Source organism: Scardinius erythrophthalmus (genome assembly GCF_964197995.2).
Source record: "Scardinius erythrophthalmus genome assembly, chromosome: 23".
NCBI classification, from domain to species: domain Eukaryota; kingdom Metazoa; phylum Chordata; class Actinopteri; order Cypriniformes; family Leuciscidae; genus Scardinius; species Scardinius erythrophthalmus.
This window is the reverse complement of record NC_138243.1, coordinates 20551094-20577566: the sequence shown is the minus strand read 5'-3', so window position 1 is coordinate 20577566 and position 26473 is coordinate 20551094. Positions and strand designations below refer to the sequence as shown.

Sequence of the window (26473 nt, the reverse complement as noted above, 5' to 3'; positions counted from 1 at the left end):
ATATATTCAAGTAATGTCCACAAGAGAAAACAAAACAGAAGGGAAATAAGAGGAATCTAAGCAGGTAATTGTAACTGCTACCTCTATCTTAAATACAGACTACACTGCTCTACGTGTAAAAAAAAAAAAACACTTAGGATCTTTCAAAGGGAAAGAGTTTCTGGCTATATTCTTATTGATTATGTGTCTCTAAAACATTAAAAGGGACTAAGTCTTTGTAGAAAGATCAATACTTAACAGTTGAAGCAGTTTGACTGTACTGGTCCATGCGAAGAAGATTGTTATTATACCTGATGTATTAGTACATTTTAAGTAAAATATTTTATTGAAGAATGTCCAACAGGAAGTGACCAAATCAAGTGGCACTTTACTGGTGGGATCAACAATCCCGTTTCCTGTGTAGCAGGAAGTAGATTGGTAGGAAGAGGGAAAGCAAAGGCTCAAGCCACAGAGGGAGGTCAGCAGGAGGTCACCTCCAACCTTTGATCCTGAAGGTCATGACATTAGAGGTCAAGTTAAGGGAAACACAGCTTCCACATCACAGAATCTGAGAAGAGAGTGGACTGCACGGATTTGAACAGAGTAAATGCAAAACACACAGTCTGGATCTTGAACACTCAAGTAATTACTAGAGGTCAACTGACCCGTTCAACTGGCCCTGCTAGGAAGAGGGGTAGAAAAAAAAAAAGAGTCGCAGAAAGGATGCTGAGTGAGAGGAAAAGGAAGAGCTGGAGGAATAGAGATAAAATGAGAAAGAGAGGTACCAGTATGGAAAGTAAAGGAGTTGAGACAGAGGCAGGGAGTAGGGATTGAGTCAGGAGGAGTGTGTTGAGGTAGAGGCGGGTCAGCGGGAATGTTTTCCTGCTGAGAGGGATGGGGTCGATGAGTTCGCTGTGTGTGTCTGTGCCTGTGTGTAGAGGAGGACAGGCTCTCCAGTAGTGCAGACAGACCCTTGCATACAGACACAGTGAGAGTAATAACGTATGGGGCAGTCTGGCGTCTGTCTACACTGTAACAGAACCCCCACAGCACAGCCTCGCTCCACCCGGAGACTGAGAAAGAGTGAGGGAGAGAAAGACATACAGACACACACACAAGAAAAATAGGGATGTATGGATATTAAAATTTAGTCTGATACTGTTAGCTGATAATTATGTTCAGGCTGATAATCATTCAAAAAGGGCCGGTATTAAAATTCTGTACCATTTTGTTGTAAATTAAATTACTTTTTACTTTAAATAAAAAATAAAAAACACTACAAGTTAAAATAAATGTTAAATGCTATTTAAACATTCAAACACTATAATGTACAGTATGAAATAGGAATATTCCTTTTGAGATTTGTTAAGATTACATTAAACAGTGTTATTGAATTATTTGTGATTTTAAAGTGCTTTTAAGAACTTTAAATTGGCGCCGATAGCCTCGTGGACAGCGCGCCGACATATAGAGCCATCGTGCTTCGGACGGCCCTAGTTCAAGTCCCAGCTTGCGGACCTTTGCCGATCCCTCCCCCCATAATTTGAACAAAATTCAACAATTAAAAAAAATTATAAGGCGATAAAGAAATATGCATGTTTTACAAATTTAAAACAAGCTGTTCTAAACCATAAAAACATATTTTCTCTAAACACATTTTTTATTTATCCCCCCCCCTTTTTTTGGTTTTCCAGATTACCAAGTTTGATGTACTCAAATAATGTAAACTCTTGAACTCTATACTCCATACATGAAAGAAAGAAAGAAAGAAAGAAAGAAAGAAAGAAAGAAAGAATTTTGTGCATGTCCCAGTGTACTCATGCATAAATTCATCAAGTCATTGTAGCAGATCACATTCAGAGCACATGTGCACACACTTAGCACATGCACACCAGGCCCGGTGGCAGGATGTGAGTCACTACAGGAATGCGACGAGGAAGGTGTCACAGTTTTCTAATCAAACTAGAGATCACTTGTTCAAAAAGAACAAAATGACGCTGATGCCCGAACAGTAACGGGTTCAGCTATGATTGTTTATTTGCTCAATACCCTTACAATAGATTCAAGCCTGCAGTTAGTCTTTGACTACTGATCTGAGGTCAGCTTTATAATGGACAGTACAGGAAATTAGTAATAGCCAGATCTGCATAATATCTGCTCCCCCAGAAATCAGAAAAAGGCTCTTTAGATTTCTACAAACATTCAAAAACAGACACATTAATGTGTCAATTCAGCTGTCAAGGATGTGAATCCTAGATGTTGTTTAAATGCACACAAAAACGACATTTGAGAGCTAAGGTGAATTATCAAAAATGTATTTCATTTAATTTTGTTCCCCACACAGAGATACTGTAGTGTATAGCTTCAAATATTAGAAAAATAGCGAACAAGTCATATGGATTACTGTTGGAATAATAAAAGAATTGTAATTTAGGGTGAATTAAACCTTTTTCTATATTATCAAATTTCCCCTCCACAGTCCGTGTGAAAAAAATAGCAATTTCTGTGGTGCCTACCTCTGGTCACATGTGACTTCTTTATGTGGTGTGGGGCCTTCACCTCTCTCTACCCCTCTTATCACAGGTACGCAAGCTATCTGAAGGCTACACAATGACCTTTGGACTCAGATCTGGGATAGCCCCAACTAATCTGAGACCGTAAAGAAAAGTGTGCATTAAAATCCCCTTTAGTTAAGATTTGAGTCAAATGACGTGCGAGATGAAAAAACGTGGACCATTGCACCAATTTCTACACAGATGGGTGGGAAGTGTGCTCAGGTTTGTGCAAACTGAAACTCATCTTTTTTCAGGCCATTACAGGTTTGTCAGGCAGAATGAATTCCACAATGAATAAATTAAATCAATAATCGAAGCATCGCCATGAAATGCAGCCATCAGCAGGAAAAATTTGCATTGGAAAATGCCACTTCAATTATATTGTGTTAAAGTTATTTCTTATTTTTTAAAAAAAAAAAAAACTTTTTTTTAAATCAAATGAATTAAATTAAAAATTGCAACACATTAATTAAATATAAGTATAAGAATATATAATATATATATAATATAAGAATTATAATTAAACCGATAATGATTATTTATTTATTTATTTATAAAAATATAAATTGAGTTTAAATGTTAATCAAACCATAATCTGGGAAAAATGCATCTGTCAAATTACATTGTTATAGCTATTTATAGTAATTTTTAATTAAACCATAAAATGACATATGCAACAAAATATTAATAATTATTATTAATATTTAATAAATGAATTATAATTTATTTATTTATTAAATGATAAAAAAAAACTAAATCCAGGACATCAAATCTGAATTCAATCCAGTTTTTTTTCTAGCCATCATCACATAAAAATAAATAAATATTAAACGGTTTTCTGGCACATTCAGTAAATGTCATTTCAAAGAGAGGGAATTTTTTGCAGGTCAGTATATGACAAATTGGTAAACAGAAGCAAATTTGCTTGTAGTAGCAGGTGCAGTAGCAAATAAGTGTGTGCCATACTGTGATGTGTGTGTGTGCGTGTGTGAATAACACATTTGTATTCTATACCTCAGAGCTATTTCTGAAGTGATAGGTGTCAATAAGCCGTGCTTAAGTGGTCACTGTGTTTAAGTGTGTGTTGTCTGTGTGTGCACGTGTGTGCGTCAGATCTCCTGAGGGATTTATAAACAAGTCCGAGATACCCCATCTGCATCCTGTCTGACACCCCAGACAGCACACACACCGACTGCCACTCAATAACAAGCAGGCATTATTAATCACCCATCACCTTCACAACATAACCAAACCAACTCGCTCTCACATGTGTTCAAAGAGAACAAAGATTTCAAACTGATCACTTCATTAGAAACCAATTAAGCAATTAAGTAAAACTAATTCATTTCTGCCTAGGAGAAAAAAAAAATTATAATAAGAAAATCAAATTGAGGAATATAAAGTCAACCTGCTCACAATTATGAGATGTAAAGTCGCAACTGTGAGATGCAAAGTCACATTGTAAGATATTAAGTCATAATTATGAAAGTCGCAACTGAGATTTTCACAATTTATGAGATAAATGCGCCATCACAAACCCTCTTTTGGTGTTAAAAAACTACTGTCAGGATTTACTAAAGACACGCAGTGAAGAATTAGCACTGAAAAGGCGTGGGCACAGTTATTTTTGCAGATGACCTTCTGCATTTGTTGGAGTTTCCCTTTAAGACACAAAATTTATGGGAGGAGATTATTTAAATGAATCACGCAAGGTGATTTACTAAGGTTTGTGCTAGTCAATTTAGAGGTATTTGCTCCATTATTTACCGCCCAAAATAAGCATGTCTTAAAACAGATGCTTATTTGCGCTGCTTTTGGTAGATTACGTTGGTCATTATGGAAATGATGCGGCTGCATCGGTGTTCTTTAAGTTGCAGTACTAAAGAACACAGTCAGTAGATCACACACACAGGGGTGTGTTTCCCAAAAGCATCGTTGGCCAACTATGATCGCAATTTCCATTGAACTCTATTGGTAACGATGGAACTTGCGACCATAGTTGGCTTTGGGAAATGCACCCCAGAATTTTCCACTCCCATCTGCACTTTTTTGGAATTGCGCTCTCATGCTAATTTGCCATGTTTAGTAAATCAGGCCCAAAGTCACAACTGTGAGATTTTAAGTCACATTGCGAGACATTAGCTGTGTCCCAATTCAGAGGCTACGGCCTCGAAGGCCATGAAGTTCGGACTAGCCTACGGAGGATTGCTACCGTTGATGAGCGGCAGTAACGTTTGTACTGGACTTTTCTGAAAGTTATATTCAACTGTCTGAAAACAAAAACAGGTTTCGCAACATGCCTAAATATGTTCACCTTGGTCCATTTCTGTAGATAATAAAGAGTATAAACCATTTAAAATTGCATCTTATTAATATGTAATTCAACATTTTAACCACTTTTTATATACACTGTACATGCATCCTCTGAATTAAGGCTATTAGGTCACTGTGAGACTTAAAGTCATAATTAAGAAATATAATGCCCCCATTGTAAGAGATAAAGTTGCCAGTGTGAGATCTAAAGAATTTCTTGATTTTGAGATATAGATATGGACAGTTTTTCATCAGTATTTGGGTCCGAAGAGACACAATACTAGCTCACAATACGTTATGCACTTGCTTTGTTATGTTAATAACGGGAAAGCTCTAGCTCGGGCAATGCACTTGAAGTGTAGACGTGGCGTAAAATGCTCTACTGAGAACACATTCAAACAGTGGCGCCAGTGGATTGGACAACTCCTGCACAGCTGTTTGACTGCAGCCAGTCAGGCATGACATCTTGACAACGAACGCCAGTCCAAGTAAACAAGCAGCGCTTCCAAAGACCAGGTGCGATCTGACAGACGAGTGCCTGGTGTTCACAAACACACATAATACTACACCTCCCTCCTTGCCATATGCACACAAAGCAGTAAACGAACAGTTTGAAAGGAATGTCATTTTCCTTTTTCAATTGAGAAAGGAAATTATTTGAGGGAATAGATGAGGTGGGATCAGCACAAGATGAAGCCCGGACTCAAACCTGCAGGTTCCATGTGTGCACCAAGGCTCATTATGTCTGGTATCTAGGCATTAGTCAAAAACAAATCTAGATAAATTGGTCATCCAACAACTAATTCGGCCAACTAGTTTATCTAGATTTTTTTACCCCTGAAATGACTAAAGTGGTTTTCCCAAGTTCTGATCTGGACAAGAGTGTCAGTGGGCGAGATTTCAGTGGGAGGAAATAAACACAAGTGGAATGCACAAGTTCAACAGAGAATGGCGAGAGGTCCTCAGAGATAAGCCCTGACAAGAGACTTCAATGGGCTAACCACTTCCTCCTGCGCACATCCGCTTTATCTCTCTCTCCTTCATTGTAAATATTTAGCACTGAAGTGAAAAAGAAGAGAATAAATACATTTGTGTGTCAGTGAACCTGTTATGAATGAAAAACTCAAGGTTGGTTCTTTTACTCTCCTATTTACGCAAATACACCCAGACATTAGTGTACTGCACATGCATGCAGCATTGCTCTCAGAGTTTGTAGACTAGGAATAAAATGATCTCGGTGAACTTTTCATTTACTTTTTCATAAATCTGTTCGGTGTTAAACTATGATGTGTAACATGCCTTGTACGGTTTATGCTACAGACATAATTGATGCCTCAAATCGTGCAGCTTTTTACATTGAAGGAGGGACCTTGGAGGTGATCTCTTGGATGTGGACCTAGCAACCACCCAGAACACCCTAGAAACCATACAGTACTACTAAAAACCAACTGAAGCAACCACATGCTTCAGGCAACAACCCACCATACCTTAGGTGGTGTTTTGCGAAGGGTGAATACCACTCAAATTTTCTTCAAAAACAAGCAAAAATCTAGTTAGTTAACTATTTATAGATTTAAAATGATTTATATCTAATGAAAAACTACAACAGATAGATTATAATTAAGAATATAAAATACTAATTATAATTAAAGTGATAATTATAATTAATTAATTAAACTATACACATAAACTGAATCTAATATCAGACCGCAAACAGATTTCAGACCTTTCAGAGAGTGACGTTTAGGTATTATCTCAATACTACAGAAAAACAGTAGCACTGTAATCTAGAGTATATTCTCACTGGAGTAACAAAAGCACCTGCACTTCTAAAGAAATCTTCAGCTACATTAAACACGCAGGGCTGCACTTTACCTTCATTTCATGTGGTTGCAGAGAGAAGGGACAGGAAAAGATGAGATGAACTCAATGAGATACATGTGAACACACACATACACGTGGTTCCTTTGTGTGCTGAGAACTGTAATCTGCCTGATATTATAAAGAATAGCACAATACTGCTCATGCTTAACGTTGGGGATAAACACATAAACTGCAAAGAGCCCTAATCTTGATTGTTCAAAGTCTGTTTTCTTTTCTTTCTTTCTTTTTTGGTTAGTGGTCAAAAAACATATGCAAAGGTGAGTGTAAATGTTTGTGTTAGTATGCATACTTGCAACTGAGTTATTTTGAGTTAGTGAAACAGAGATGGAGAGGGAGAAGGGGACAAAGAGAAAAACTTGAAGTCCCACATGTGCAGTTAGAGAGAGGGCCCGTCACCCTCCTTGGCCCATCCGTTCAGGAAAAGCTGCGTGGAGCTGATAGGAGCCCCGTCTGCCCTCTCGCTCTGCCAGACCACAGGGCTCCGCACGGGCACAGACCAGACCCAAACAGGGGCCGCCAACGGGACCTTTGGGGAGTAAAATGCCCTTACAAATGATACAAAGACTTGCTCTACGATGGACCAATGAGACTCAGCGCCAAACAGGAAGTTACCTTTGATAAGACATAAGGATGTTATCTGACGTGTGAAGAGAGTCCCTGATTGCAGTGTTTATTAATCAGTCACTGTAATGAGTAAATTATGTTTTTGCAGCTCTAAGCAACAATTCTAAGTCGTCTGATTGTGAAAAATGACTGATTAACTGTAGTTTCAAATAAAACTAAAACGTTTAGCACTTTGAACCCTTTAATCTTGCCCAAAGAAACTTTTTATTACTTAGAGGTTGTTCTTTTACATACTCGTTGGAGTTATTTTTTTTGAAAGTATCAGCTTTGTCTCGGATATTTCTCCTAAAATATTTGTGTTTAATGAATGTCTTTGAAAGAAGTCTCTGAAGCTCACCAAGGCTGTATTTATTTGATAAAAAATAAGGTAAAAACAGTAATATTGTGAAATATTATTGCAATTTAAAATAACTTGATTTATTTGAAAATATTTTTAAAATGTAATTTATTTACGTGATGGGAAAGCATATTAGCAATGTTGAAAACATTTGTGCTGCTTAATATTTTGCAACCATGAGACATTTTTTTTTAGGATCATTTGATGAACAAAAAGTTAAAAATTTTGCCTAGTTCTGGCATGAAACTCTAGATCAGGGATGTCCAATCCTGCTCCTGGAGGGCCACTGTCCTGCAGAGTTTAGCTCCAACCCCAATTAAACACTAGCCTGACTACGTCAGACTTCGTACTTCCGCTCAATTTCATTTCGCTTCTGTACTCAGTCTGAGACAGCGTAAAAGCTTTCAGTTTTCCTCCGGCCTGAAAACAGCCGGCCAATCAACGAACAGAGGGCGGGCTGAGAGCCGTGACGTAGACGCTAAGCGGCGAGTTTAGTTTAGGTTAGGGAAATCGAAAACGACCGCGGATATGGAGACACGGGATGCATTTCCCTCTGTTGTGGAGAATATTCCCTAGCCTGACTACGTCAGACTTCGTACTTCCGCTCAATTTAAGTTCGCTTCTGTACTCAGTCTGAGATAGCGACCGTTTTCCCTGTTTTCCTCCGGCCTGAAAACAGCCGGCCAATCAACGAACAGAGGGCGGGCTGAGAGCCGTGACGTAGACGCTGATTGTACCGTGGATGCGTAGATTTACTTCACATAATCTGCAAAAGTCGTTCACAGCCATGTTCACTCCGGTATTTCGCTCGATGGTTTTGTTTTCGCATCATACATGTGTTTACAGTGGAAGTTAGATGCGGCTGAGCATGCACATAACACACGCCATAACCAAACGTTATGTGATTGGCTTACGGGTAACCAATGATTTTAAACTTCCGACAAGCGCCCCCCCGCGAGAAAGAAATTGTTTTTCAATTATGCCATGCCAGACTCTGTCTACGAAGCAAAGCGAATTAGCAGAGTTTGGTATTACCAGCCTAATTAAACACACCTGAACAAGATAATCAAGGTCTTACTAGGCATTCTAGAAACTTCCAGGTAGGTGTGTTGAGGCAGGCTAGAGCTAAACTCTGCAGGACAGTGGCCCTCCAGGACTGAGTTTGGACACCCCTGCTCTAGATGGTGCAGGTTGATAGTGTAGGACTTTAACTTATTTGGTAGCAATCATGTCATTATCTACATATCACAGCTGATTGGTTGCTGTTGCATCAGCGGCCAATGAGCTTGCTGCTCAAACAATCAAATACTTGGCAGTGTTTGCTGTTATCAGTCTGTAGCATGCTTTCAGAACCCTCCCCCTTCCCCAGCTCCACCTGTATAGATCTGCTACAGGTAATTCATGTATGTTACATGTGCAGCAGCAGCATCATGTCTTACACGCTCACAGCAGTGTCTAATATGAATGTATTTGCAGTAGCAAGTCTCTTGCTCTACAGCAGCGTAGCAGATCTATTCAGCCAAAACCAAATTCATTAACATTGCCATATCCATTCCAATGCCAATCTCTATTACCATACCAATCTCCCGAGAGTTGCCATGACAGAACAGTTTTTTTTTTAAATGGAAATCTTTTGTAACATTATAAATGCCTTTACTGTCAATTGAATGCATCTTTGCTGAAAGTATAAATTTCTAAAAAAAAAAAAAAAAACCACAGCAAACCTTTGAATGGTAGTGTATAGTAACTAATTTGGACAGTCTGTTTTAGATGCTGGTTATCCAACCAGGCTTCTTATCTAGCGTAACTAGCAATACTTCATAGGTCAACCACCAGATTTTCCCAGCTAATCTTGGCATACTTGATTAGCAATGTTTGAATCTCTGACATTTGATTGCAAATGTTGGTAAATCTGAGAAGAAACACGTGATATTTTTGTAAAGATTGAAGAGTCAAAAGTCTCCCTTCGCTCTCCAGGAGAATCAACTGAGGGGAGGAGAAACAAGTTAAATATCTTATGTGTGATTTTACCAGCCTGTGAGGTGTTTTGAGTGGTTACACACATGCATTTCCCACCAACATGTTTGCACACATGTATACGGGGACAAAGAGGGTAGGAGGTCACAGTCATCTCGACACCCGCTGAGGTTTATCATGCTTTTCTAACTGCTTTCCACACCCCACCCAACTAATCCAGTCCCACCTTTACGAACTAAATCTCACACACAAGCGCAAACACCTGGGTTGAACTCAGATCTGTCGTTCTATCATTTCATGTGGTCGCTTCAGGGAGGGGCAGGAAAGGCAGAGAAAACTAAAAAGCATGTAAGAGAAAAGATCGAAATGAAACACACTCTCTCTCTCTCACACACACACCCGTTTAGGTGATTCAGCTCTTCTCGAGTGAAATGATTGGCTGATTGGTTTACAAATGCCACCTTTTCATTTTCTATTATAGATCACACTGTGACATTTCAAATGAATTATATGTGCCTTTGAAAGAATGTGTGTGTGTTTTGGGGGCCGTGAAACCAGAGCAACCTGCTGCGGCTTCTTTTTTCATTCTGCTCTAATAACAGGCTGACCCGACATGAACTCTGTCACTCTCTAAATGAGCCTGACTGTTCATTTCGCCTTTTCAAGTCTTTTCAATTTCTTCTACTTTCTCTCACCTTCGGCTCTGGGTTAAATGGAAAGACTGAGTCTACAAAGAGGTTTGGCATATTGTCCTTAAAACATGCACAGAAACAAAGATGGTTTGTACTAGTCAAGGTACAAAAGGTCTGAGATCTACAGTACTTGTTCATCCTAAAATGAAAATTCTGTCATCATTTACTAACCCTCAAGTTGTTCCAAACCTGTGTGACTTTCTTAGTTTTTTAGATATTTTGGAGAATGTTCATGCAGCTCTTTTCTGCACACCAAAATAGAGCTGCATCAGTCGACCGGCCATAAATCGATATTGACCAGGTTTTGCTTGTTTTATTTTGGCCGATCTCTATTCTGGACTTGCGCACAAACCGCACTGCAATCATTTCCCAAAATGCCATTTGTGTGGAAATATTACAAAGTCTGTAAACAGGACGTTAACATAGGTCAGAGACAGAACACACTGAAGGCAGATGCAAAGAGGAGACGCGCTATGTCATTTTCTTTACCTCTTACCCCTTATAACGTCTAATAAAGTAGTGTTCATAAGCGCAGTGCTGCTTTGTGTACAGCGGTAAACAAGGAAACGAAATCGCTGTTGTTCCATAAGCGCCACCTACTGCTAGATAGTACATTTGCATTTTCATTCAGTCCTTCTGCTGGTTTCGTTTTCTGTGTCTAATGTAGCATAATTTTACAAATCTAAAGTCACACCATTCTGTTTTTTCTTTAAATCTTGAAATTATACAATCTATAGAATATATGCTTGAATGCACAGTTAAGATAAGTGAGCAACTGTGCTACTTTAATGGACCTTTGCTGACATTTTTTTGTAGCTCAACAGTCCTAATATCCATTTACTTTCATTGTATGGAAAAAGAGCACATGGGCATTCTGGAAAACAACTCCTTTTGTGCTCCACTGAAGAAAGAAAGTCATGCAGATTCAAAATAACAAGGGTAAGAATATGAATTTTCATTTTTGGGTAAACAATCCATTTAAATGTCTTATTCGCTAACTTTAAAATAGCTTCCAGGTTTGCATGCATACATTGGGGCCCATGGAGGAGTAATTACAGTAAACCATACTTAACGTAATACAATGAGCCAGCATGCTTCACATACCAGTGTCACACACACAGAGACCCCCTGCACTGTACCACACCAAGTCAGAACACACACACACACTCGGGACCGCTGGATGGCTGGTCCTCACAATATAGGTTATCTCAGGGTTTCCTTGTGTTATATAAACCTGTACACACACACACACACACACACACACACACACACACACACACACACACACACACACACACGCACAGACACGCGTTTACTTAGCTATCTAAATGGAGACATTCCATAGACGTAATGGTTTTTATACTGTACAAACTATATTTTATCCCCTTACACTAACCCTATACCCCTAAACCTACCATCACAGAAAACTTTCAGCATATTTACATTTAAAAAAAACTTTAATTACTTTATTTTTAGACCAGATTTACAAATGAGGAAGTCCCTAAAGGTCTTTCAAAGAATCTTACCAACTCCAAACTTTTGAAATGTAGAATATGTGTGTGTGTAGGCAACAGTTCAATAAAACAATCTTTAAGCCAAGGATACTTACAGGAAGTGACATCACATCTTTGTAGAGGAAGAGGAATGGACATACACAGCCAGGCCAAGGTCATGTGAGCATGCCTTATCTACACTCTTTTCATCTCTGGCTTTTTTCCCGCAAACAGAAAAAGAGTGCTCAAACACACTCTCTCACACACATTCATCTCTTTATCACGGCTTTCCCACATCAACAAATGTCCACTTACTTCCTCTAACCCTCACGGTGAATGTAAAAAGCATTTGAGAAATTCTGATGTACGCCTTTTCTGCCACTCAGTGGTATGTCAATCTTGAGAAAAGAGAGACGTACGTTAAGCCTTGCCGGTGCCAGTTGGTATAGTGCACGTGTGGTAACGCTTCATGTCACAAGCCACTGAGAAAAACACATACTTCCAGTAAGGCGCCAAGCATTATGGGTCTTTCTGCCCACCAGTATCCACTCCCCTGAGAGAGAGAGAAAGAGAGAAACAGAACACAGGGACCCCCTTCTGAGGGAACACCCTCTGAAGACAAGCACCTGGCCTATGTGTGCATGTATATGGGAGCAAAAGTGCCTTTGTGGGTGTGTGCGCGTTTGTGTTTATGTTATGAATGCACGTTTGCACGTGTACATGTGTGTGTGTTACAGGATGCGGAGCCCCCCCCCCCCATCAAATGGTCCCCAGAGGCCTGCAGGGGCGTGTGTGTTATTGTGAGACGGTGTAAAGAATAACACTCCTCCTGTCCCTCTGTCTCTCGTTCTCCTCCCCAATACCAAACACATTTTATGTAAAGAAAACTTGAAATATAAAGTGACCAGTTTTTAAAGAACTTCTACGAATGATCAGGACTTTTACAGATATGATTACCAATCTTTGTTTATCCATTCCCCATTTTTCGCGATATCCCAGATTTCACATAAATTCAATAACTGAATTTTTCAATTATTTTAGTTTCCCAGGCACTTAAAACAACTTCCCTTTTCTGCTGATGTGACCAAGGCCGAGTGGGCGGGGAAAAGTAATTATAATTATCATATCGCTGCCTAACATTCATGATTTAATCAAATCAAAATCAAGTCTGGTCCTACATTACCTCAAGAAGAAAATTGTTTCTCAGAAAAATCTCCACAGAACATCACATGCACATCATTCACAAAAAAAATCTACTCATCCTCCATCTCTTCATTTAGTAAATATTGTAGTTAATCTGATAACGCGTTCAGCAACCAATAAGTGTGTATGACTCTCAGCTCAATCAGTGCAAAAAAAGCAAAGAAGAAAGCACACAAAAATCTGTGCAGGCCTACGCATTGACGTTCAACCTAATTTTTGAGTTTTAGAAAATTTGATTCAGTGGGAGTTAGCATTATCATTAATTTCCATGTGCTTTTAGAGGATGGTAAAACTGCTTCATACTGTACAGCAGAGTCAAGTCTGTATTCTGGAATAAACCAGACAGGCTGACGACGAGTTCTGATGTCAAACTCTGGTGCCCCCCGTCTCCCTGGCCAGGGTGAGTGTGTCTGTGTGTGTGTGTGTGTGTGTCTTTTTCAGGGAGGGAATGTCGCTATTTTCCAGCCACTCAGCAGGAAACGCATCATCACTCATTGTGGTAGACGTGTGCACTGTTTTTACAGGAAAGTGCAAAAATAACCTCAAGCCAAAGGTTCCAATAGAGCCACTGGCCTCAACATGACAAAGCTTCAGTAGTGGCAAAAGTTTTTCATTAAAGGAAAGGATTTCACTGCTCTCACAGAGGGAAGAGAAAAGGGTCATGTTTGATTTAGCCATGGTTTTAATGGGATCCCTTTGGGGCAGATATGATATGATAGTAGGCGGGATCCAAAACACACACATATATATATATATATATATACAATTGTACTTTGCATTATTTTTTTAAATATAATATTATTTAAAAAATATAATATAAATAATTTCAAATAATAAATGTATAGTAAATGTCAGATAATGTAATGTATATTAACATACCTGTATGTCTCCACAAGGAAAAGAAATACAAACTTTAGGTACAAACTTCTGATGATTAAAAAAAAAAAAAAATCCAACAAAATGCTCAAGTCACAACACAAAAAGGAGAAGAGCGTGTGCAGGCATTCTCTGAACATGAATTACATACACAGGAAGGACATGGACTCAGAAGTCTAATCAATGCTGAGAATGATTAGTGGTAGAAAATAAAACAGGGGAAGTCATTCATCAGTGTTTTCTCAGAGAGAGCGGCTTTTCAAGATTCTGCATCTCTGTAACAGAGAGACACGGATACAGCAGCACTGGACAACTCTTGGAGAAATTCTTAGGTCAGTGACCCTTATTAAGAGGAGCGGGATGTCAGAGGGACAGGAAAGTTTCGAGTCATAGAAAATAATGCTTTTAAAATATTTTTAGGTTAGAAAATTGAAAAATGATCATCATTTACTCAACCTTAAAGGGATGGTTCGGAGTAATTTCAACCTAGGGTCCTTTGCACCATGACCTCGAGCCAAACACCCCCCCAGAAGCTTTTTTTCCCCTTGGTCGAACATTATTAAAGTTAGAGCTTATTTAGAGATATGAGCCGAATGGCTTAGTGCAGGCGCTAATGGATCCAAGGTTGTATCTCGTAAATTACCCCAGTAATAATGCCCGGAATGATACCAAACTTCTACAGTAGTACAAATAGGTTCTATTGGTATTAAATGCATTTTCTGAGAATTTACATTTCAAGTTTTTACTGCAATTGTCACGTCCATAAATGTTCCAAAAATGACTGTTAAGCATGACATCATGGAAGTTTGGTATCAGAAACATGGCACAATGTCGATGTTACAAATACAAACAAGAAAATGAAGAGGTTCAAACCAACTTCACTGATGTCCCTCTGTAAACACATGGAATGCAGAGGAAATGCTTTAAGGAACATGCGAAGATGGAAATGAGTGCAGTGCTCAGGAATGGAGGATGTTTGACGCTTTTCCCTAGTAACCCACTTCCCCTTCTATTCCTCCTCCTTCTCTCCTCTCTCTCTCCACAATTCTGGAGAGTTGTTGTCACCTCCTGTGATTGTGCAGTAAGGCTGGAGTACAGTGGGGCCTACAAAATACCCTCAGCTGCCCTTTAGTGACCCTGCATGCCTCTGAACTCACTTGGATTTAGGGAGAGTCCTATGTGTGAGAATTTTTAGAAAGAAATGTGAACAAAGAGAATACATATGCTCTGGAGGGTGTAGCTGTGCTTTAAAGGGATGGTTCGGAGTAATTTCAACCTAGGGTCCTTTGCACCATGACCTCGAACCATGAAGAGGAGCGGGATGTCAGAGGGACAGGAAAGTTTCGAGTCATAGAAAATAATGCTTTTAAAATATTTTTAGGTTAGAAAATTGAAAAATGATCATCATTTACTCAACCTTAAAGGGATGGTTCGGAGTAATTTCAACCTAGGGTCCTTTGCACCATGACCTCGAGCCAAACACCCCCCCAGAAGCTTTTTTTCCCCTTGGTCGAACATTATTAAAGTTAGAGCTTATTTAGAGATATGAACCGAATGGCTTAGTGCAGGCGCTAATGGATCCAAGGTTGTATCTCGTAAATTACCCCACTAATAATGCCCAGAATGGTACCAAACTTCTACAGTAGTACAAATAGGTTCTGTACTCATAAAACGAGGCATTGGAAAGTTTGTAAGTACATCAGGAGTTTATTTAAATAGCACTTGCCTGATGGCTTATGCTACCGCTAACCTGGACGTCGAGGTCACTTCCGTGATTTGGGAAAAGCCTGTAAAAGTCGCCCGGTAAAAGTCACCCGGTGTTGCTGAAAAAGTTTTTTGGTATCCAAATTATTATTATTTTTTTCGAAGTGTTGACAACTTAGTGTTAAAGGTCCCATTGCATGAAAATTTCACTTTATGAGGTTTTTTTAACCTTAATATGAGTTTCCCTAGCCTGCCTATGGTCCCCCAGTGGCTAGACGTTTTGATGGGTGTAAATCAAGCCCTGGGTATTTTTGAGAAAATGAAAGCTCAGACGGGCGAATCTAGAAATCTTCCCCTTATGTCGTCAACCTGCAACCTTTTATGTGATGGGAATAGATCTAAATACTTAAAAAACTTCTCACGATTCGTTAATCCAGATAGCTGTAATAGTAAAAACGTATAATAGCTGTAATAGTAAAAGTTTTCGAGAGAGTTCCACATGTAATGCTAAATATTTCATATGCAAGCATGTCAGCCAATCACAGCAGTGGGCGTTTATACTGAAGTCTCACAGCAGACACGCCCCTTCAAACAGAGCGTTCAAATCAGAGGCTAAAATCAGGCTAGGAAATATGCCTTTTATTTCTAATTATAACAACTTTTGATCTAAAAAACATACTAACATTATAAGGGCACCCCAGGAAACATTCTAAAATAATAAAATAATCCATGCAATGGGACCTTTAACTAATAATTGTTACAAACTGGTACTACCAACAAAATATTAGTGCATTCCTGGAACTGGGCGTCATAACACTACATCCTTATGCAACACTATATCTTTTTACGGGCTTTTCCCAAATCACGGAAGTGACCTCGACGTCCGGGTTAGCGGTAGCATAAGCCATCAGGCAAGTCTTATTTAAATAAACTCCTGATGTACTTACAATCTTTCCAATGCCTCGTTTACAGAGTAAAGTACAGAACCTATTTGTACTACTGTAGAAGTTTGGTATCATTCTGGGCATTATTACTGGGGTAATTTATCAGATACAACCTTGGATCCATTAGCGCCTGCACTAAGCCATTCGGCTCATATCTCTAAATAAGCTCTAACTTTAATAATGTTCGACCAAGGGAAAAAAACAAGCTTCTGGGGGGGGGGGGGATTTTAATTCAGACCTCCCATGGTACCTCCAACACTATAGACATGGCGCCAATAAGTTCTTCGATATGACTGACAGGAGCTGACAACAAGATGTGGAGATATACCACCGTCTGGATGTTGTTGACCTTTTGAAGACACACACTTTGAATGACTACATAGCTGTACTGAACAATATTTGCAGTGTTTTTATATATTTGTCTATAATACATAAAAAATTAAATAAAAAATAACATTACGCACACACACATATGCACAGTATGTGTGTGTACATATATATAAAGAATATAACAGTTTTCTATTTTAATATATTTTAAAATGTAATTTATTCCTGTGATGGCAACGCTGAATTTTCAGCATCATTACTACAGTCTTCAATGTCACACGATCCTTCAGAAATCATTCTAATATGCTGATCAATTATTTTCAATGATTGGTCCTCAATTATTAATAATGGTCCTTATTTTTATCAATGTTGAAAACAGTTTTTGCTACTTAATATTTTTATGGAAACTGTGATGAACTACCATTCAAAAGTTTGGGGCAAGTAAGATTTAAAAAAATATATATAATACTTTTATTTAGCAATTAAACTGATCAAACGTGACAGTAAAGACATTTATCATGTTACAAAATATATCTATTTATGTGACTCTGAAGACTGGATGACGCTGAAAATTCAGCTTTGTCATAACAGGAATAAATTACATTTTTAAATAAAGTAGAAAACAGGTCTGTTAAATTGTAATGATATTTCACAATATTACTGATTTTACTGCATGTTTGATCAAATAAATGCAACCTTGGTCAGCTTAAGAGACTTCTTTCAAAAACACAAAAATATAAATTATTATTTTAAACTTTTGTTAAATAAATAAAACAAGAAAAAAAAAAGTACAATGTGTCAAGACAAAATGGAAATTATCTTTGAACTCATTCTCCAAATGAATGAATTGCTTTTCAAAAAAAAAAAACATCCTAGGCTCTATCTATATATAAAATGTACAGATCATTGTAATATTTTTAACTCATTAAAGGACCAAAAAAGAGGTTGAGAGACATGTTTGGTCTTTTGTGGTCAGAAAAAGCACAGTGAGAGGTCTTGGGTGTGATTTCTTGTGGTATGGCTCTGACATTACACAAATGCCTTATTGTCTTGCTTTCTAGAATAATTATCGAAAGTTGGCATGACTTCAGCTCAGATAAGTCCAGGGAATGCTTCCAGCTAAAATGCATATGTCTTTCCGTAGCAAGCGCAAACAAGTTTTTTTTTAGGAATGTCTCTGGCAAGCTAAAGGGTAAATTCCTGTCTATCTCATACCTATTTCTGTGCCTTCATCACAAAGGACACTCTAGGCTTCCATGCTTCTTTCTTACCTGCAGGAATGCTACACCTCAGTGCAATTCAATGAAAATCATTTCAATTCAAATTCAGATTTCCACTACAAATGTGATCTCACCTACAGAAACCCATTCAAATAAATCAGCTTCATTTCATCTAAAAGTCATTATTATTTTTGGTGCCAACAATGAAAGTACAGAATTAAATAACTTTTCACGTGAAATGTTCAAGGTGACTGCATAGCACACTCGTTCTGCATCACACCTTTGTCGCAGACATCCGGTTGTCGTCATTTGACATTTCAGTTTGGGGACTTTTTTCCTGATATCTGATGAGTTCAGAGGGTTTTCACATGTAACTTTTCTGTCACGCTACTGTCCCATGCATGCACACTGATGAAGCTCTAGATTAAAAGCCACATACCCACAGAGCCAAAGTCTGCAGCAAGCCACAGCGATGAAGTCTTTCATGCGTCTGTGGTACAGCAGCGCTGCATGTGCTTTCATTTCATTTTGAACCCTTTCCACCCTTTCCTTTCTCTCTTTCAATTTGAGTGTGTGTAAAAAAGAGCAGAATGCCCCTCAATTTTGCTGCACCTTGCACAATGCTAATTACGCACTACCCATATTATGTAGAGCAGGTGTCATCTACAAACCACAAACTTCAACCTCTGCACAATTCACCTGTAAGTACTGACATTTATCTATCTGATCAATTCTAAGAATCTGTTCCAGAGTTTCACAAACTGTAGAACTGAAATGCAAAATTCTTGAATTTTAATTTTAAAACTAGCTAATGCACACTTCAAATCCACAAACAGGTCAAAACTGACTAGTTTTGGAGAATCAGTGGCTAGCAAGCCTACAGTCGAAACTTACTGACCGACAAACGAGAATAGAAATTAGTATCTGCTCAAGATAAGCTTGAACAAATATTGTGTATGCCTTGAAATGGCCTGAAAACACTATTGTACAAATGTATAGCTTGCATGTTTGTGCATGCGTGTGTGTGTTAGTGGGAGAGGTGAAAGACCTATGGTAGACTTCAAAGATGTTAGAGGTAACTGGGTTCGTGTGCTGTAAATAGGGCTCAGAGTTAAACATGTTTAAAAGCCTGAGAAAGAGGGGGAAGTGAGAAAGCATGTTTATTCTATAATAACTTAATGAAAACCACATGAGTTCATTTATTAATTCAGACGAGTAACTCTTAGAGCTGGTAATGACATTATGAATGGAATTAAATGGTAAAAATGACAAGTGAAAGAAAAATGTCATGAATGGTAAAGCATGTTTTCAATTACAAAAAAAAAACAAGCTACAGTAGGTCTGCACACAAGATAGTATCACTATACCACAGACACATAAATACATCTCTAGCTCTGGGTGCAGACTGCTAGGGCTGCGAAATAGAAAGTACATGCCATTTTTAAAGTAATGGTGGTTATGAGGGCACTTGGGAGTTACAAAACTGACCCACATTGAATTCTACCAGTATATGCGTGTGCATTTGATTACTTAAGGCGTTTAAAACAATGGTGCGCATATTTAAAGACACAAGAGAGTTAAGAAACAGCATACTGTACTGTGTGCCAGAACCTCATAAAATGAGTCTAAACACTATTCTCATTATTTCACCTTGACTTTGAGGGTATGAACATGGACTCCTCCCATGACATGCAAATTTGGTCCACAAATTTGGTGGCATGACCTTTAACCTTTAACCTTTGAACCCGGAGACATTTGCACTGCAGGGGAGCATTTTCACTTCAATCTCCTTGAACAAGCTTTTACATTCAAATTCATGGCTTGAACTAAAACAGTTCTAGCTTATATTTGTCAATATACAGTTACATTGTCAGATGCGGTTTTGATGTCTTTCAAACTTAACTTTTGATTGATTGAACAAATGATTCTGATTTAAATATATCACCATGGTAAATGTATCCAACTGACAAACACATGAGGTTTTATCCCAATTGCAAGAATAATTTGTCTTGCAAGCATCTGTTTATTGAAGCTTGTTCCTGCCACAGAATTAAAAAAAAGGTAAATTCTGACTTTTTATCTCAGAAATGCATGATATAAAGTCGCAACTGCGTTGTATAAAGTCAGAATTGTGAGATATAAACATGCATTTCTGAGAATAAAGTCAGAGTTGAAAGTTTATTTCTCGCAATGTGAGTTTAGAATCTCGCAATTCTGAAATAAAGTCAGAATTGCAAGATGTAAACTCAGGTTCAGGTTTTACTACGTTAATGGGACCGTCGCAGATGGGAATCGACTGGGAGAGGAAGCAGAATACTTTTCCAGTCTCAAGTATGTACACACTATGATGATAAAGAACAGTCCAACAGTACAAACATCCAATGAGTGACTGGAATGCTGAAACTATGATGTCACAGGTGGATGAGTCCAGACAATGTTTTGCCGTGGCGTGTAGAGCCAATGGCGGTGAGGAGGGGGGCGGACCACACCTTTCAGGTAATTGTGTCTCCCTGTAATGACAGGTAATCCTGCCGGTATTTTTAGCTCAGTGATGGGAGGAGGCCCGTGTGACGGTAAGGATTTGTATTTCCATTTACGCACAGAACAAGCAAAGAAACAAAAGTGGCTTGTATGGAGGGGTGAATCAGAGACATGAACAAGTGCTCTAGAGATAAATGACAGGTTGACAAAGACTCTTTCAACACTGAAACCACTCTCTGTTTGCTTCACCTCACTCATGGCAGCCCTCTTGGACTCAAAATAGTCATCAGCCACCTTAAAGCACCTAAGAAGCTTTAAAAATGTGTCGTCACATCACCAAAAGTGTGCTAGTACAATAGGTCACATGACTACAACCAATGAAAATGACCACAGTCCCTCACATTACTAGATAAATTACAAAATTAAAGGGACAGTTCGCACAAAATATGTCATTATATACTCACAAAAAGTATAAACTTTAAATACTTTAACGGTCACTCTTTTCATGTTTATGATACTTTTTAATGGTGGTTTGCATCTTTTTTTTAAGCTTGTAAGCTTCAGTACCAGCATGAAAAACTAATTTTCTATATTTGTGTTTCACAGAAACAACAAAAAAGGTCATATGGGGTTTGGAACGACATGAGGGTTCTTTTTTTTCTTGCTTTTTTTCCATGAGCGTATGCAAATTTGTAAGATCCATCATTTAACCCTCTCTGTACGTCAGGTTGACAGCAAAAAATCAAACCACAAGCTTTTCAGTCAAGAAAATTAAACTGAACTGGCATCATGTGCAGCTGATACTGGGATGTTATGCATTCTTCTGAACACTGTGAGCTCTTTCGAGCCTCAAATTCCATAACAAACCGCATGTCATTTATTTGCTCTGAGAGGGAAACCACAACCATGCATTTGAGGGCTAATTGTTACTGTCGTATACTACACTAAACATTTTTTAGGGGCCTACATTGGAAAAAAGTTACCTAAACATGGGTTTCATGTGGTAGGCTAACACCTAAATTAGCTAGTCAAAAAACATCAGTCAAGTCAAAAAGATTTAACTAAATTAAATTCACCCAACAAAGCCTCTAAAATATAAGGTGGGCCAGACAGTTGTGGGTGGTTGCATGGGTTATTTTGGCCAGGGCCATCCAGGACCTCTGTCAAAAACAATATTTAAATTAAGGTAATAACAATTGCATAAGTCGGCTGAAATGCACTTCCAAAAAAAAAAAAAATAATAATTCTTAAAAAAATCTTGTTAGATTTATACATGAAATGATAAACAACACATAGGCTATAATTGAATCCCTTCAATTACTTTGCAACACACCAAAAGTGCTTTCAATGATTCATGCTTTGAGTTGACGATCTTATCATTAAAAAATTAAATACTTTAATGGACACTTCACATCAAAGGGATGCTTTCAGTGTACAAAATACTTGTATAGATGCGAGTGTGTGTTTAAATCTTATGAAGCATTCTGTACTTATGCACATCTGAGCTTCCAATGCTACTTTTAATCACGTTTCTGCTTGGCCTCGGTGAGCCATTACCTTCCAGCCGGCTGAGCTGTTGCTGTCGCCCTTATCTTTGAAGTAAGGCACGCTCTTCACCATCCACTCGTAGATCTGAGACAGGGTGAGCCGCTTCTCGGGGGAGCTCTCGATCGCCTTGGTGATGAGATCAGCGTATGACATATTCCCCCACGCGTTCCTACGAGACGAGCTGCTCTTCCTCTGGGCCGCTGCAGGGCTGGAGCTGCTGGCAGGGGCGGGGAGCGGCGGCACCTGTTGCGGGTGCGTCAGCTGGGGATTCGGCTGCTGGGGATGCTGTTGCTGGGGATGAACGCAGGTGTCCTGGCAGTGGAAGTCGTTCAAAAGGACGGGTTTCTCCTCCTGGTAGTCCTCGGTCTCTTCTAGTAAACTTAGGCTGTTAATAAAGTCCACGATACCTTGCTCCTGCTTGACGGACGGCGCCGGGGAGGACGTGTTCGAGCTCCCCGGCTCGCTGAATTCCGGTCGGTGCAGCGGCCAGGTGCATGAGCGCGGACGGGAGAGAGGCTCGAAATCCGGGTCGATGTCAACCAGCTGTTGCTGCGCTTCTGCCATCCCAAAATCAAACCCAAGTCAGCTGACTGTCCTTAAACAGATGATAAGTGCAGTGAAGATTTTGTCTAGTTTGCTAACACTAACAATCGCACATGATCATATCTGACTGACAATGAAGCCCTATGTCTGATAGCAATGTATAACTCAGCGATGTGTGAATCGCACCATGCCTAGCGCGCTTTTAAATGAAATGACTGTTATGAAGCGATTTCAGGGAGCAGCGCGTTTTAGAGTAGAGTGACCTGGCCACGCCCACAGCGGGAGTGAGAGCCGCGTCAGCCAATCACAAGCGCGTATTCAAAAGGTAAACAGAGATTACGTTTGCATAACCCACGCTACTCCAGTTTATCCCTATGGCAGGCTGTTTCTACAAAGTACTATCTATTTTATGTTACTGTAATTAAGAGTAATTCAATAGTGACAGTATCTATTTTCAATTTCACTAGGCTATAACTATAGCATATGTTAATTAGATGTACTTATTTTTAGTGACTAGTTAGTCATTATGTATCCATTCCAGATAGATATAGTAGTATCTCCCAGTTGTTAATAGAAACATTTCTTATCTCACTAGTTCACTAGTTAAGAAGTGAATAGTTGATATCTGATCAACATATCCCCATATGATTCAGTGGCAAAAATGAGCAATTCATTACCAGTAACAGTGGGACAGATACTTGCCATTATCAACAAAGGAATAAGTACTTGTAGCTAATCAAATAAATAAGTACTAGTGACTAACTGAATAGATCTGGGAATAATAGTTGTTAGTGAAACTGAAAAAGATACAAGTCAGAATTGGATTATTTACTTGTAATTAAAATACTAGTACTAGTACCTACAAGTAACAAAAATAGATATTAGTTTTAAATAAAATAAATGTTAAAATGGCTTTTCCCAAATTTCAGGTAAACAGGATTTACAGAGGATTATGACTGCCATGAAAGAATTTGACCACAGTTTAACTTTCCATTCACATTTTTAGTTGTATAATATCAAATAATCACCAGTTTAATATATTTTGTTAATAGGCTTTGAACGCGGGCCTTTCATTAAGATTTAAAAGGCAGAGTGGAGTGAGATTTATAAACCATTTGGCACTTATTCGCCTGTCAAACAGTCTATATACTGTATCTTGTTGGACTTCCTATATTTGTACTAAGATGCTTTATGTTTTCAAAGAAGCATACATGTGGCAAAGTCAAATGTGAGTGTGAGTGTGTGTGTAACGGTGCTCATGCAGAGCCTATCAAGTTACTCACTAGAGGGAGACATTAACTACATGGCAAGTGACACCAAGGTTTAAATATTACAATTTTTACAAGGTTTAAATATTAAGTTATTAAATAACATTTTGTGTGCACCAAATTATAAAAAGCATTTAAATCCTCAATACAATTAATCATTCGTACAATTGCCCTTTGATAAATTAAATTCTATTATGTTACATTTGATTTCAATAGTCTCTACAAGACTTTTATTTTGAAAAAAAAAATATTTACGTGGACTATCCCGGAAGTAAAATCATTTCTGAAGCTTGTGTCTGTTTGTACATTGCTGAAAATCCTCCGCAGGTAGTAATACAGGAGCCATATGAAGAGTTAGCACAATTTAATCTTAAACAGTCTATTATAAACGTACATGCATTGCAGAAGATAAAGCAGCTAGCTTGTAAAGAGGACGCAATTTTATTGATGTGGAATTGGACCAGGTGTTAGAATACAAAAGGATTCCAGTCCAGCACAAGGTGTCGGGATGAGCTTCTTCAGTTTCGGACAAAGTGCTGAAATTGACGTAGTTTTAAATGATGCCGAGACGAGAAAAAAGGCCGAGCACAAAACAGAGGACGGGAAAAAGGACAAATACTTTCTGTTTTACGACGGGGAGACAGTCTCTGGGAAAGTCAATGTAACCCTGAAAAACCCAGGGAAGAGGCTCGAGCATCAAGGGATCAAAATAGAATTTATCGGGCAAATCGGTAAGTGCAACGTAAAATGAACGAGCGATGCCTGATGACGTAACGAATGTGCTGTAATGTTACCGCTCAAGACAACATTTACATCTGTGTTTGTTTGCCTTTTTTTTTTTTCTTTTTTTTCTTTTTTTCCCCTTCCATGTAAGTTTGATAAAGGGGACTCAGACTGAAGCATTAAAAATGCTGAAGTGTCAAATTACAAAAACCTTGTCTCGTGACATATGACACATTAACGATGGTTGATTCGTGATCGAATCGTTCTTTCGAGTTTAATATTTTCAGTGATTCGAACGAACCGGTTCACAAAACAGGTCTTAATGATTCCTTCACGATTTCGGACCGAATCGTTCTGAAATCGCTGTTCGAAATCTTTACTCTAAAGGAAAAGATTTAACACTAGTATGCTATTCTGCATTCCTCCAACAACTCTTTGCTCACCAACCTGTTGATCCGAGCACCGTCCTGTTTAGGCATTTTCCATAATTAATCGAGAACCATTGAGGCGAATAGATTTTTAATAGCAAAAAACAGAAATGTTACAAATAAATAGTATTAACAGTTTTCAGCTAAGAAAAGTAAATTAAATTTAGTTTTATTTAATGTATTTGCAAATTATATTTAGGTTCTAAATAAATAGCACAATATTAGCTGAACCATGAATACAAAAAAATGTGTTCAATTATCGTTACATACAAAATAAAGAAACACCCTTATAATTAAAACCCATTATGAGCAGTAATATGTGCTACTTATAAAATAATCAATGCATCGCTTTTTAACCTGTTCTTTGAATCTGATTGTTCAAAAGAACCGATTCTCCGAAGTGAGTCGACTTCCTATCTCTAGTAAAAAAAGGCGGTATAGAAACCACACCTCTGGATGCTTGCCACAAGCAATGGATCCTGTTTTTATTTTCAGAAATGAACAGTTTCCCTAAACCATGATTGTTACTCCTTGTTCTAAGTTAGCGCTCTATTTAAAGCCATACAGTATATACCCTTGAAGTACACAAAGAAATGTTAAGTAACCTGGATGTATAGAAAATGTCAAATGTTCTCCCTGATGTGATATTTATACATCCTTATATTTATTGTATTTTAAAGGGTTAATTCACCCAAACATTTGCTCACCCTCATGTTGTTCCAAACCTAACAAACTCAAACCATTAAAGAATTGTTCTAATTTGAACAAAATATGCACTTATTAAGAAATCACATTTTCTCTCCTGTGTCGTCTTCATTTTCCTTGTAGAATTGTACTATGACAGAGGAAACCATCATGAGTTTGTCTCTCTGGTAAAGGATTTAGCTCGGCCTGGAGAAATGGCTCAATCTCAGACCTTTGATTTTGAGTTCACACATGTGGAGAAACCGTACGAGTCCTACACAGGCCAGAATGTAAAACTACGGTATGTGTTCCTGTCATTGTGAAGTTCAGTAAAGATTGTGTATTTGAGCTAACACAATATGTTGTACATTTATTTGATAAACTTTATATAAATATATATATATATATTTTATTATTATTATTATTATTATTATTTTAATGATTTTATTATAAACTCTCATTTTTTCCCTCAGCTATTTCCTGCGGGCAACCATCAGCAGGAGACTGAATGACATCTGCAAAGAGATGGACATCGTAGTGCACACACTCAGTACATATCCAGAACTCAACTCCTCCATAAAGATGGAAGTGGGAATTGAGGACTGTCTGCACATTGAGTTTGAGTACAACAAGTCGAAGTAAGTCTGAAAAACAGCCAGAGGATGGGAGG

General features: G+C 38.3%; 2 protein-coding genes across 2 annotated transcripts in view; one reads left to right on the top strand and one right to left on the bottom strand.

Moving 5' to 3' along the window:
• The window catches only part of foxo1b (forkhead box O1 b), a 29566-nt gene extending 6642 nt beyond the window's left edge, over positions 1-22924 (bottom strand). Inside the window, exon 1 of the mRNA XM_081353865.1 lies at positions 22167-22924. Coding sequence (XP_081209991.1) covers positions 22167-22721 — 555 coding nt within the window. The 5' untranslated portion in view covers positions 22722-22924. The remainder of the gene's footprint in view (positions 1-22166) is intronic.
• Positions 22925-24223: 1299 nt separating this feature from the next.
• vps26bl (vacuolar protein sorting 26 homolog B, like) lies at positions 24224-26453 on the top strand. Its single transcript, XM_081354178.1, has 3 exons — positions 24224-24699; positions 25948-26104; positions 26277-26453. The coding sequence occupies exons 1-3, from the start codon at positions 24477-24479 to the stop codon at positions 26443-26445; spliced, it is 549 nt and encodes a 182-aa protein (XP_081210304.1). The 5' UTR covers positions 24224-24476; the 3' UTR covers positions 26446-26453.
• The last annotated feature ends 20 nt before the right edge of the window (positions 26454-26473 follow it).

Bases quoted from the DNA above. Each gene is read 5' to 3' on its own strand.
- vps26bl (XM_081354178.1), top strand. From the start codon at position 24,477: ATGAGCTTCTTCAGTTTCGGACAAAGTGCTGAAATTGACGTAGTTTTA. The intron at 24,700-25,947 runs GTAAGTGCAACG...TTTTCCTTGTAG, and splicing joins AGAATTTATCGGGCAAATCG to AATTGTACTATGACAGAGGA. The intron at 26,105-26,276 runs GTATGTGTTCCT...TTTTTCCCTCAG, and splicing joins GGCCAGAATGTAAAACTACG to CTATTTCCTGCGGGCAACCA.